Here is a 14,067-nt window from a genome sequence, read left to right on the forward strand (position 1 = left end):
TTAACAAAGCCCCATTCAGCCATCATTTCAGCAGACTGGGAGCCTCTCTACACAGCCCAGCAGCCCAGAACTGCCCTGGGGGGACGGCACTCACCTGTGACATAGCACAGTCATCCCTCAACAGAGGACCCGGGGTGCACGGCCTGGAAGAGGGGCCCACTTGCAAGTCTCAGGAGCCATACGCCAATACCAAGGACTTGTGGGTCAGTGGCTGAGACAAACTGTGGCAGGACTGAACTGAAGGATTAGACTATTGCAGCAGCTTTAAAACTCTAGGATCACCAGGGAGATTTGATTGTTAGAGCCACCCCCCCCTCCCTGACTGCCCAGAAACACGCCCCATATACAGGGCAGGCAATACCAACTACACACGCAAGCTTGGTACACCAATTGGACCCCACAAGACTCACTCCCCCACTCACTAAAAAGGCTAAGGAGGGGAGAACTGGCTTGTGGAGAACAGGTGGCTCGTGGATGCCACCTGCTGGTTAGTTAGAGAAAGTGTACTCCACGAAGCTGTAGATCTGATAAATTAGAGATAAGGACTTCAATTGGTCTACAAATCCTAAAAGAACCCTATCAAGTTCAGCAAATGCCACGAGGCCAAAAACAACAGAAAATTATAAAGCATATGAAAAAAAACAGATGATATGGATAACCCAAGCCCAAGCACCCAAATCAAAAGACCAGAAGAGACACAGCACCTAGAGCAGCTACTCAAAGAACTAAAGATGAACAATGAGACCATAGTACGGGAGACAAAGGAAATCAAGAAGACCCTAGAAGGGCATAAAGAAGACATTGCAAGACTAAATAAAAAAATGGATGATCTTATGGAAATTAAAGAAACTGTTGACCAAATTAAAAAGATTCTGGACACTCATAGTACAAGACTAGAGGAAGTTGAACAACGAATCAGTGACCTGGAAGATGACAGAATGGAAAATGAAAGCATAAAAGAAAGAATGGGGAAAAAAATTGAAAAAATCAAAATGGACCTCAGGGATATGATAGATAATATGAAACGTCCAAATATAAGACTCATTGGTGTCCCAGAAGGGGAAGAAAAGGGTAAAGGTCTAGGAAGAGTATTCAAAGAAATTGTTGGGGAAAACTTCCCAAATCTTCTAAACAACATAAATACACAAATCATAAATGCTCAGCGAACCCCAAATAGAATAAATCCAAATAAACCCACTCCGAGACATATACTGATCACACTGTCAAACACAGAAGAAGGAGCAAGTTCTGAAAGCAGCAAGAGAAAAGCAATTCACCACATACAAAGGCAACAGCATAAGACTAAGTAGTGACTACTCAGCAGCCACCATGGAGGCGAGAAGGCAGTGGCACGATATATTTAAAATTCTGAGTGAGAAAAATTTCCAGCCAAGAATACTTTATCCAGCAAAGCTCTCCTTCAAATTTGAGGGAGAGCTTAAATTTTTCACAGACAAACAAATGCTGAGAGAATTTGCTAACAAGAGACCTGCCCTACTGGAGATACTAAAGGGAGCCCTACAGACAGAGAAACAAAGAAAGGACAGAGAGACTTGCAGAAAGGTTCAGTACTAAAGAGATTCGGTATGGGTACAATAAAGGATATTAATAGACAGAGGGGAAAAATATGACAAACATAAACCAAAGGATAAGATGGCTGATTCAAGAAATGCCTTCACGGTTATAACGTTGAATGTAAATGGATTAAACTCCCCAATTAAAAGATATAGATTCGCAGAATGGATAAAAAAAAATGAACCATCAATATGTTGCATACAAGAGACTCATCTTAGACACAGGGACACAAAGAAACTGAAAGTGAAAGGATGGCAAAAAATATTTCATGCAAGCTACAGCCAAAAGAAAGCAGGTGTAGCAATATTAATCTTAGATAAAATAGACTTCAAATGCAGGGATGTTTTGAGAGACAAAGAAGGCCACTACGTACTAATAAAAGGGGCAATTCAGCAAGAAGAAATAACAATCGTAAATGTCTATGCACCCAATCAAGGTGCCACAAAATACACGAGAGAAACACTGGCAAAACTAAAGGAAGCAATTGATGTTTCCACAATAATTGTGGGAGACTTCAACCCATCACTCTCTCCTATAGATAGATCAACCAGACAGAAGACCAATAAGGAAATTGAAAACCTAAACAATCTGATAAATGAATTAGATTTAACAGACATCTACAGGACATTACATCCCAAATCACCAGGATACACATACTTTTCTAGTGCTCATGGAACTTTCTCCAGAATAGATCATATGCTGGGACATAAAACAAGCCTCAATAAATTTAAAAAGATTGAAATTATTCAAAGCACATTCTCTGACCACAATGGAATACAATTAGAAGTCAATAACCATCAGAGACTTAGAAAATTCACAAATACCTGGAGGTTAAACAACACACTCCTAAACAATCAGTGGGTTAAAGAAGAAATAGCAAGAGAAATTGCTATATATATAGAGATGAATGAAAATGAGAACACAACATACCAAAACCTATGGGATGCAGCAAAAGCAGTGCTAAGGGGGAAATTTATAGCACTAAACGCATATATTAAAAAGGAAGAAAGAGCCAAAATCAAAGAACTAATGGATCAACTGAAGAAGCTAGAAAATGAACAGCAAACCAATCCTAAACCAAGTAGAAGAAAAGAAATAACAAGGATTAAAGCCGAAATAAATGACATAGAGAACAAAAACACAATAGAGAGGATAAATATCACCAAAAGTTGGTTCTTTGAGAAGATCAACAAGATTGACAAGCCCCTAGCTAGACTGACAAAATCAAAAAGAGAGAAGACCCATATAAACAAAATAATGAATGAAAAAGGTGACATAACTGCAGATCCTGAAGAAATTAAAAAAATTATAAGAGGATACTATGAACAACTGTATGGCAACAAACTGGATAATGTAGAGGAAATGGACAATTTCCTGGAAACATATGAACAACCTAGACTGATCAGAGAAGAAATAGAAGACCTCAACCAACCCATCACAAGCAAAGAGATCCAGTCAGTCATCAAAAATCTTCCCACAAATAAATGCCCAGGGCCAGATGGCTTCACAGGGGAATTCTACCAAACTTTCCAGAAAGAACTGACACCAATCTTACTCAAACTCTTTCAAAACATTGAAAAAAATGGAACACTACCTAACTCATTTTATGAAGCTAACATCAATCTAATACCAAAACCAGGCAAAGATGCTACAAAAAAGGAAAACTACCGGCCAATCTCCCTAATGAATATAGATGCAAAAATCCTCAACAAAATACTTGCAAATCGAATCCAAAGACACATTAAAAAAATCATGCACCATGACCAAGTGGGGTTTATTCCAGGCATGCAAGGATGGTTCAGCATAAGAAAATCAATCAATGTATTACAACACATTAACAAGTCAAAAGGGAAAAATCAATTGATCATCTCAATAGATGCTGAAAAAGCATTTGACAAAATCCAACATCCATTTTTGATAAGAACACTTCAAAAGGTAGGAATTGAAGGAAACTTCCTCAACACGATAAAGAGCATATATGAAAAACCCACAGCCAGCATAGTACTCAATGGTGAAAGACTGAAAGCCTTCCCTCTAAGATCAGGAACAAGACAAGGATGCCTGCTATCACCACTGTTATTCAACATTGTGCTGGAAGTGCTAGCCAGGGCAATCCGGCAAGACAAAGAAATAAAAGGCATCCAAATTGGAAAAGAAGAAGTAAAACTGTCATTGTTTGCAGATGATATGATCTTATATCTAGAAAACCCTGAGAAATCGACAATACAGCTACTAGAGCTAATAAACAAATTTAGCAAAGTAGCGGGATACACGATTAATGCACATAAGTCAGTAATGTCTCTATATGCTAGAAATGAACAAACTGAAGAGACACTCAAGAAAAAGATACCATTTTCAATAGCAACTAAAAAAATCAAGTACCTAGGAATAAACTTAACCAAAGATGTAAAAGACCTATACAAAGAAAACTACATAACTCTACTAAAAGAAATAGAAGGGGACTTTAAAAGATGGAAAAATATTCCATGTTCATGGATAGGAAGACTAAATGTCATTAAGATGTCAATTCTACCCAAACTCATCTACAGATTCAATGCAATCCCAATCAAAATTCCAACAACCTACTTTGCAGACTTGGAAAAGCTAGTTATCAAATTTATTTGGAAAGGGAAGATGCCTCGAATTGCTAAAGACACTCTAAAAAAGAAAAACGAAGTGGGAGGACTTACACTCCCTGACTTTGAAGCTTATTATAAAGCCACAGTTGCCAAAACAGCATGGTACTGGCACAAAGATAGACATACAGATCAATGGAATCGAATTGAGAATTCGGAGATAGACCCTCAGATCTATGGCCGACTGATCTTTGATAAGGCCCCCAAAGTCACTGAACTGAGTCATAATGGTCTTTTCAACAAATGGGGCTGGGAGAGTTGGATATCCATATCCAAAAGAATGAAAGAGGACCCCTACCTCACCCCCTACACAAAAATTAACTCAAAATGGACCAAAGATCTCAATATAAAAGAAACTACCATAAAACTCCTAGAAGATAATGTAGGAAAACATCTTCAAGACCTTGTATTAGGCGGCCACTTCCTAGACTTTACACCCAAAGCACAAGCAACAAAAGAGAAAATAGATAAATGGGAACTCCTCAAGCTTAGAAGTTTCTGTACCTCAAAGGAATTTCTCAAAAAGGTAAAGAGGCAGCCAACTCAATGGGAAAAAATTTTTGGAAACCATGTATCTGACAAAAGACTGATATCTTGCAAATATAAAGAAATCCTACAACTCAATGACAATAGTACAGACAGCCCAATTATAAAATGGGTAAAAGATATGAAAAGACAGTTCTCTGAAGAGGAAATACAAATGGCCAAGAAACACATGAAAAAATGTTCAGCTTCACTAGCTATTAGAGAGATGCAAATTAAGACCACAATGAGATACCATCTAACACCGGTTAGAATGGCTGCCATTAAACAAACACGAAACTACAAATGCTGGAGGGGATGTGGAGAAATTGGAACTCTTATTCATTGTTGGTGGGACTGTATAATGGTTCAACCACTCTGGAAGTCAGTCTGGCAGTTCCTTAGAAATCTAGATATAGAGTTACCATTCGATCCAGCGATTGCACTTCTCGGTATATACCCGGAAGATCGGAAAGCAGTGACACGAACAGATATCTGCACGCCAATGTTCATAGCAGCATTATTCACAATTGCCAAGAGATGGAAACAACCCAAATGTCCTTCAACAGATGAGTGGATAAATAAAATGTGGTATATACACACGATGGAATACTATGCGGCAGTAAGAAGGAACGATCTCGTGAAACATATGACAACATGGATGAACCTTGAAGACATAATGCTGAGCGAAATAAGCCAGGCACAAAAAGAGAAATATTATATGCTACCACTAATGTGAACTTTGAAAAATGTAAAACAAATGGTTTATAATGTAGAATGTAGGGGAACTAGCAGTAGAGAGCAATTAAGGAAGGGGGAACAATAATCCAAGAAGAACAGATAAGCTATTTAACGTTCTGGGGATGCCCAGGAATGACTATGGTCTGTTAATTTCTGATGGATATAGTAGGAGCAAGTTCACAGAAATGTTGCTATATTAGGTAACTTTCTTGGGGTAAAGTAGGAACATGTTGGAAGTTAAGCAGTTATCTTAGGTTAGTTGTCTTTTTCTTACTCCCTTGTTATGGTCTCTTTGAAATGTTCTTTTATTGTATGTTTGTTTTCTTTTTAACTTTTTTTTCATACAGTTGATTTAAAAAAGAAGGGAAAGTTAAAAAAAAAAAAAAAAAAAGAAAGAAAAACAAGGAAAAAAAAAAGATGTAGTGCCCGCTTGAGGAGCCTGTGGAGAATTCAGGGGTATTGGCCTACCCCACCTCCATGGTTGCTAACATGACCACAGACATAGGGGACTGGTGGTTTGATGGGTTGAGCCCTCTACCACAGGTTTTACCCTTGGGAAGACGGTTGCTGCAAAGGAGAGGCTAGGCCTCCTATGGTTGTGCCTAAGAGCCTCCTCCCGAATGCCTCTTTGTTGCTCAGATGTGGCCCTGTCTCTCTAGCTAAGCCAACTTGAAAGGTGAAATCACTGCCCTTCCCCCTATGTGGGATCAGACACCCAGGGGAGTGAATCTCCCTGGCAACGTGGAATATGACTCCCGGGGAGGAATGTAGACCTGGCATCGTGGGACGGAGAACATCTTCTTGACCAAAAGGGGGATGTGAAAGGAAATGAAATAAGCTTCAGTGGCAGAGAGAATCCAAAAGGAGCCGAGAGGTCACTCTGGTGGGCACTCTTATGCACACTTTAGACAACCCTTTTTAGGTTCTAAAGAATTGGGGTAGCTGGTGGTGGATACCTGAAACTATCAAACTACAACCCAGAACCCATGAATCTCGAAGACAGTTGTATAAAAATGTAGCTTATGAGGGGTGACAATGGGATTCGGAAAGCCATAAGGACCACACTCCACTTTGTCTAGTTTATGGATGGATGAATAGAAAAATAGGGGAAGGAAACAAACAGACAAAGGTACCCAGTGTTCTTTTTTACTTCAATTGCTCTTTTTCACTCTAATTATTATTCTTGTTATTTTTGTGTGTGTGCTAATGAAGGTGTCAGGGATTGATTTGGGTGATGAATGTACCGCTATGTAATGGTACTGTAAACAATCGAAAGTACGATTTGTTTTGTATGACTGCGTGGTATGTGAATATATGTCAATAAAATGAAGATTAAAAAAACAAAAAAGAAAAAAAAAAAGAAAAAGAAAAAGGAAGAAAGGTAAATAGATATTAACAATGTATTTTATTTAACCTAGTACACCAAAAACATTATCATTATACCATATAATCGCTATACAATTGAGAATAATTCCATTTTATATTCATTGTAAAGTCTTTAAATTTGATGTGAATCCTTCACTTACAGCACATCTCCCTGTGGATCAGCCACATTTCAAGGACTCATAGTCACGTCTGCCTAATGACAATGCCTGGGACAGCACTGCCCTAGACACTGGAAACCCACTGAAGAAAGTCATAATCTGTCCTCCTTGAGCTCACAGGAAGTGAAGACATGAACAAACAGGGGCAGAAGCAATAAAACAATGAAGGAGAAGCCATCAAATAAAGCTCATACCTTGTATCTCAGGAGATCTGTGGATAAAGAAATGGGTCCTACCCTCGGAGTGTCAAAATGATCCACAGAGAGGGGCCCAGGGCTGGCCTTGCGGGAAGGGCGAGCTCCAGGCCCTGAGCCCAGGGGTAGGAACTGCCTGGGACCCGCCTCGGCTCCACCCACCACCTCCAGGGCCCTGCGCCTCGGGGGACCCCACCCTGCCCTGCACCATCAACCTGCCCTTTCCCTTACCCACCTTCACCAATATTGAAACCTACTCTAAAACCACAACTAAATTTCAAAATATTCTTAATTAACGTATAATGAGATGACCCTTCATAACAATGGTAAGTGTGATGATTGACAATGGTGTGGGGTCACTAAGAGACAGGGTAACCCTCTCGTCCCTGGACCCTGGAAAAGGCACCCGAAGGTCTCCTGCCTTAGTTCTGAGGGTGTGTTTCAGGGGGGCCATTCCCCTTGCACTCTGACACCGTGACAGGCACATGTGTCCAAAGTGGGCCTCCCAAGGCTCAGGGCACAGGCAGCCTTTTCCTAGCATTTCCACTACAAAAAGGAAATGCAAATTCATTCAAAGCATTTTAACACCCGTTATATGCTCCAGGTTTCAGCTCTGGAAGCCCCTGCACAGGAGACCATCAGTCCCTACCTCACACACACATGTGTGGCACAAACAACAGTCCACACCCCCAGGTGGCTCCTGCCTCCCCCAGCTCAGAGGATTGCAGGGAACCAGGGACACACTCCCTGGGGCACAGGACGGTCTGCCTCGGAGCCTCTGGTTTCACAGGCTGCTTCCCGTCCTGCTCTTGCCACTGCCAGGAAGCCATGGAAGCCCCTCCTGCCTCTGGCCTTTCCCCTCTCCATCCGATGTGGTCAGTCCCCTCCTGAAAGCTCTCAGGGACCTGGCTTGTTGGTAAAATGAAACCAGAGCTCCCTGCGGGTGCCCAGGCCCTGGGTGATTCACCCCGACTTCCCCCCTCTGACCTCAGCGCCCTCTACCCTCCTCCCCCCTCAGCTGCCCCAGCCTCTGCTGGATCACCCCAAGCTCCTGCCTCTCCCAGGCTCTGTGTCTCACTGTCCCTTCCTCTGGTGCTCTCTGGCCTGGCCCACTGACTGCTGGCCCCTGCACCCCTTAGATTTCAGTCTAAAGTCTCCATCCCAGGGACCCCCTAACCACGTCCCTGTCTCACACATCCCTCTGCCTCCTTCCCGGTTCTTTATCCCGCATCTCTGACGTTTGTCCAGAAGGAAACGCTGCATGAGGCCAGGGCCTGTGTCCTCCAGGAGCCCGGGCCTGACCCCCAGAGGAAATCAATACATGTCTGTGGGATAAAGGAACGGGGCCTGCAGGACCCAGGAGGCTGGAAGCGCCTGGAGACCAGGCTGGTGCAGAGGGCTGAGGTCAGTGTAGGGTGTACCTGGGGGGCACAGCCTCATAAATGGGGTGTGGGCCTTGAACTGCTGCATGGTTGGTGCCGAGTCCGCGAAGACCTGTGGGAACAAAGCAGGGACAGAATGAGTGGCTTCTGGACTCTCACCTGCAAAAGGATACATATCCCATCCCTTCACCAGCCTCCAACCAAGCTTGTAACTTTCTTCCACCTCTAAACCCTCAAATACTCTCTTGCATTCATGTTTATCCCTTCATCATTTGGGGCTAGCCAAGCCACATATACTTGAAAACTCTCCTTTATCCTTATCTCTTGTGATAAAATAAAACACACTGATTCCAGAAAATGTAGGCAAATGGAGGGGAAATTTTAATTAGAATATAAAAATCACATGTAATCTACTCAACCACAGAAGTATCCACTCACAGTTAGGTTTATTTAATCCTTATGTTTGACTGCATAGGTGTGTCTATTGTCTCTCTCAATCTCTCTCACATACACCTGCACACCTTCTTACAAATGAGGGTTATTCAGACATGAAAAAGAAAAGAAACAGGATCAAATGTTACCTAATAAACTTCTAGCTTTAAAAGGCCCCTGACAAGCTGTTCCCATGTCCCAAAAAATAGCAAAGAGTTGCACAAATTCTGTGATTATGGTCAGAACATCTGTTGCATAAAGACATCATGGGGACATCTGGAAAAATCAGAATGGGGACTGAGGATTAGAGGCTAGTGGTGTGTCTATGCAAATTTTCTGACTTCGAGAGTGGAGCTGTGGTGATGGGGGCAAATGTCCTTTCTTGTAGGAAACACCCACTAAAGCCTTTGGTAGTGCTGTGCATTGCACCCCATAGGTGCAGGAGAAAAGGTTCTCTTCATACTTTATGAAGTTATTCTAAAATTGTGATGATATATTCAAATAGAATGGCAAATAAATGGGAAAAATATTTAAAGAAAAATCTGCTTGTGCGGACCCTGGTTCTACTGCCTAGATTTATTCAGGATAGAATGCAGCCCTCTAACTCACAAGAGCCTTTCAAGGTTTGGTGACAGCCTGGCTGACATGTGTCCCCAGGTCCTCCCTGGCCTGGCTGGGCATCCTCTGAGGTCACGCAATGTCTGGGTCTCCTTTCTCTCTTCTCAGGAACATAATCTCTCCTGTTTTCTCTGACTCCCTCCCAGGGCTTCTTTCCATCAACATTCTTCTGTGAAATAATTTCAAGCCAACAAAAAAGTGTAAAGACTTGTGCAATGAAAACTCATCTACCTACCAACTGGATTCTATACTTAATACTTTGTGATTTTTTCTCATTTATTCATCTGTCCATTCTTCTTTCATAAACCTAGCTTATGATGCAGATGAATTTCAGTTACAGAGTACAGTATACTTCTCCTGCAAATAATTCAGCAGATATCCCACTCACTGTTTCAATATTTTTAAGAAGATTTTTATGACAAAATTTACAGTGAAATACACGGTTCTTAAATGTACCTTATTACGAGTTCTGATAAATGCCCACACAGGTGTAACTCATACCCACTACATGGATCATAGAACCTTAACAATACCACAGAAAATTCCCTCCTGTCCCTCCACAGTTCATCCTAATCGACACCATATTCCAAGAGGGCATATTTTCCCACAATAGATTAGTTTAGCCATTTATAGAACTTCAAATATACTCATTTGGGTGAGCCTTCACTCACTCAGCATGTTGTTTGGGGATTCCTCTATGTTGTTTCACGTAGGAGTAGTTTGTTCCTTTTGTTGATTAGTCTTTCTCTTTATACCTATACCCCAGTACCACCACTTGTTTATCTGTTTTTCTGCTGATAGAACCCTGAGCCATTTCCAGCTTTTGCCTATTAAGAAAAACGGTGGTATGGCACCATCTTTTACAGGTCTTTATCTGGTCACAGGCTTTCATTTAACTTGAGGAAATACCTGAGTGGAATGATGATTCAAAGGGGAGGTGTGTTTACTTTCATAACAGTTTCAAAAGTTCTTTTGCCATTTTACACTCCCATCAACACTGTAGGAGAGCTCCATCTGCTCTGCATTTTTACCAACATTGGGTGTTTCAGTGTATAAAGCTATCTCAGTGTGGTTTTAGTATACATTTCCTGGAAGATTAAAGACATTAGAGAGTTTTTCTTCCATTTATTGATCATTTGTATATCATCTTTCATGAAGTTAAATTTTTATCCACTTCGTACTGTGTGGAGATTTTTACATTAATGAGTTACAGGCAAAATTTTTTTTTCCATACACTGGATAACAATCTTTTTTCAGATTGTTCAGCAAATATATTCACCTAGGTTGGAGATTGCTTATTCATTTTCTTACTTGGGCCATATCAACTACTTGGGCCGTAGTTAAAAATTTGGGGGAAGTCTAATTCATCAATTCCTTAAATGCCATTGCTGTGTATATTCTGTATAAGAATCTTTTGCCTATCCTCTAGTTTCTAAGGAACTCTTCTAGGTAATTATTCTGCAAGAAGCTTTATTGGTTAAGCTGTTGTGGTTAGGTAATGCTCCACTGCAAATTAATTTGTGAGTATGGTATGATGTGGGAATTAATGTTCATTTTTTCCATCAGAATAGCCGTTGTTCCATCATCATTTATGAAATTACTCTTCTTTCCCAATTTCATTGTTTTGACATCTTGCTAGAAAATTAAATGATTATACAAATTTGGTTCTATTACACAACAGTCTATGTTATTCCACTGATTTCTTTGTCCTATCCTGGGATGGTATTACACTGTTTTAACTACTGTTGCTTTGTAATATTTCCTGAAATCAGGTAAACGCAGTGTACAGATTTTGCTCTCCCTTTTCAGTATTGTTCTGCTTATTCTAGGACCTTTGTATTTTCAAATTAATTTTAGAGTCATCTTGTCACTTTCTACAAAAAACCTGGTAAGATTAAGATTGATACTCAGAATGTATTCAATGTAAATATGCATCAGTTTGGGGAGAAATGACAATTTGGAGTCTTCCGATTCACAAATTCCCATATTTTAATGTCTTCTTTAATTTCTCTCAACAATGTTTGGCAGTTTTCTCTGTAGAGGTCTGGCATGTCTATGATTTTATGTTTTCTGACCTGCTTTCAAATGAAATTTCAAAATTTTATATTTATGTTTTTGAGGCATTTTTAAAGGGGATTTTAAATTGGATCACCTCAGTAGTTTCCAGTTAGGATATAGAAATAAACTTTTTTCATATGATGGTCTTGTATCCCAAGACCTGCTAGATTCACTCATTAGTTCTAGTAGTTGTCCTCTGAAAATGAAGAAGTTGTATTTCCTCTTTTCCTGTCTTGTGCCTTTTCTCCCTGCTGTCCTGCCCTGGCCAGGAGCTCCAGTACAAGCTGAAAACAGGTGATGAGCCTGAAAACACTTGGCATTGCTCACAGTCTTCAAGGGAAGGCATTCAATATTTCCCCACTACAAATGAGTCAGAGTAGCTTTTCATGTACCTTTATCAGGTGGAGGAAATTGCATCAGTTCCAATATGAGTTTTGCTTCTTCCTTTCTTACTTTAAAAAAAAATTTTTTTTAACACGAATGAGTGTTCAATTTGGGCGAATGCTTTTTGTATATCTATTATAAGATGTTGGTATAGATTTTCCCCTTTTCTTTGTTAATATCCTAAATGAAGTTTAAAGCTGAAGACGTTAAATCAATCTATTGCTGGGATAAGCAGTGCTAGATGTTCGCGTTTCTATACAACATTGTATGTGCTGGTAGGAAAGAAAATGACTGGTATCCGTTTTGCATTGAATAATAAAAACATTTGTCTGAAACAGAAAAGAAAGAGAATCCTTCTGCTCAGCTGCAGGGAAACAGGCGCCTTCGCGGTTTGTTCAGGTTACAAATTTCATTCCTCTCACCTCAAGCGCTTTGAAATTTCCCATGTGGTCGCTCAACCTGGCGCCCAGGGCCCGGGAGGCGGCAGCAGGGAGGCCGGCGCCGTCCACTCCACCCGGGCCAGGGACGCGCTCTGCCCTGATGGACCCGGCCTCAGGGGTGCGGGCCGCCCCGCCAGCGCTCTCCCCGCCCGCCATCCCGCAAACCAGGCGCGCGCTTTCCCAGCCAGGAAGCGTGGAGGGTGACTCACCGGCAGCAGGACGCAGATGGCCACGAAGAGATTCACGGGGCACCAGAGCGCGCTGCCGGAGCCCCGGAGCCGAGGACTGGCTCCTGCTGCTGTCCTGGGACCTGCGGCTGACCCGGCCCTGGCCCCGACCCGGGTCCCCGAGGCGTCCAGTGCGCTGTGCTGCGCCATGATGCTCGGTAGCGCTCCTTGTCTTCCGCGGGTCGCGGGGCTAAAATTTCAACGAAATTGTTCCTGGTTCAACCAGTGTATTGCCTAGTGTGAGTAAACGCCTGCTCCGGACTGGGACACTGTGCTACGTTGGGTTTCCCCACACTGCTGAATTGCACAACCGGGTGCTGGTTGGAGGGTGAAGACAGACCTGCTCTCCTGGCCTCAGGGTTGACTGCAAGAGTCAGATTTAAATAAAAATTAAAGTAAGACTTGAGAGTAGTGCTGTGCTGGAAGAAAGCCACCTCAATCCTCTCTATTGCAGCCCAATCCCTGTCCCTTCCCATTTTATTTACCTCCTCAATTCTCCTGAAGTTAACATCTATTTACCGTCAGCTCCAGGAACCTTACCCGTCTCTTCCAAGTACTCATTTTATCTTGGCAAGAAAAGAGAGAAGAAACAAAAGGGATATCCATTGCTCTGTTTCATTTCTGGTTTGGGGCTCATGGAAAATACACAGCTGTTTTTTGTTTTGTGTTTTCTTCAAATTCTCAGTAAAATAGGGGATTTCCTGCTTCTAGATTCTCCACAGGATGTAACAAAAATGATTTCCTTTTAGCCCCAATGAAGAAGTGACATCATCAGGGGCTGTGGGCTAAATCCAAGCAAGCTGAAGTTACTGGTGTCCCGTAAATGTCCTCAGCACCCAGACACTGCAGGGTTCTACCTGTTCCCATCCCCACCCACAGCCCCAGACCCCGGTGTGAGCCCTGGACCAGGTTCCATTTCACAGATGGGATGAGTAAGATAGAGGCAGATGCAATTCTTTTCAAATAGGAAAAGCAAAAATGTGCAAATCATCCCCCCCCCCTTTTTTTTATTTGAAAGAAAACTGAAGCAAGCTCAGGAAGTAGGAGGAAAGATAGCAATAGTCCACAGCATGATAGGAGTATTCATTAAATTTCTGTATGTGAGGGTGCCTAGCATATAGTAAAGCTGTATAAATTCATTCTGTTATTGCTGAAGAAAATCAAATACTGTAGGATGGTAAGTGACTGCTCCTTCTGGAATCTGGATATAATTCCTCTTTCAGGTACTAGTGTGCCTTCTGTGGTCAAGAAATTTTTACTCCTGTGCTAGGTAGCACTTGCTTTTATGTATTTGATTTGTTGGGAGAAATAGCT

The 14,067-nt window shown here is 41.7% G+C and overlaps 1 protein-coding gene across 3 annotated transcripts in view; it reads right to left on the bottom strand.

Annotated features, from left to right (window-relative positions):
• The window catches only part of LOC119516548 (tumor necrosis factor receptor superfamily member 10A-like), a 92,197-nt gene extending 78,734 nt beyond the window's left edge, over window positions 1-13,463 (bottom strand). The window contains exons 1-3 of one of the 3 annotated variants that reach the window (XM_037812862.1): window positions 13,294-13,463; window positions 12,736-12,943; window positions 8,634-8,706 (exon numbers count right to left, since the gene is read on the bottom strand). In XM_037812862.1, the coding sequence (XP_037668790.1) occupies window positions 8,634-8,706; window positions 12,736-12,903 (241 nt within the window). In that variant the 5' untranslated portion in view covers window positions 12,904-12,943; window positions 13,294-13,463. Of the gene's footprint in view, window positions 1-8,633; window positions 8,707-12,735; window positions 12,944-13,238 lie in introns of all 3 variants that reach the window. The other 2 variants (XM_037812861.1, XM_037812864.1) reach the window with 2 other exon arrangements.
• Window positions 13,464-14,067: the final 604 nt, after the last annotated feature.

The sequence above is a fragment of the Choloepus didactylus genome, chromosome 20, assembly GCF_015220235.1.
Source record: "Choloepus didactylus isolate mChoDid1 chromosome 20, mChoDid1.pri, whole genome shotgun sequence".
NCBI lineage: Eukaryota > Metazoa > Chordata > Mammalia > Pilosa > Megalonychidae > Choloepus > Choloepus didactylus.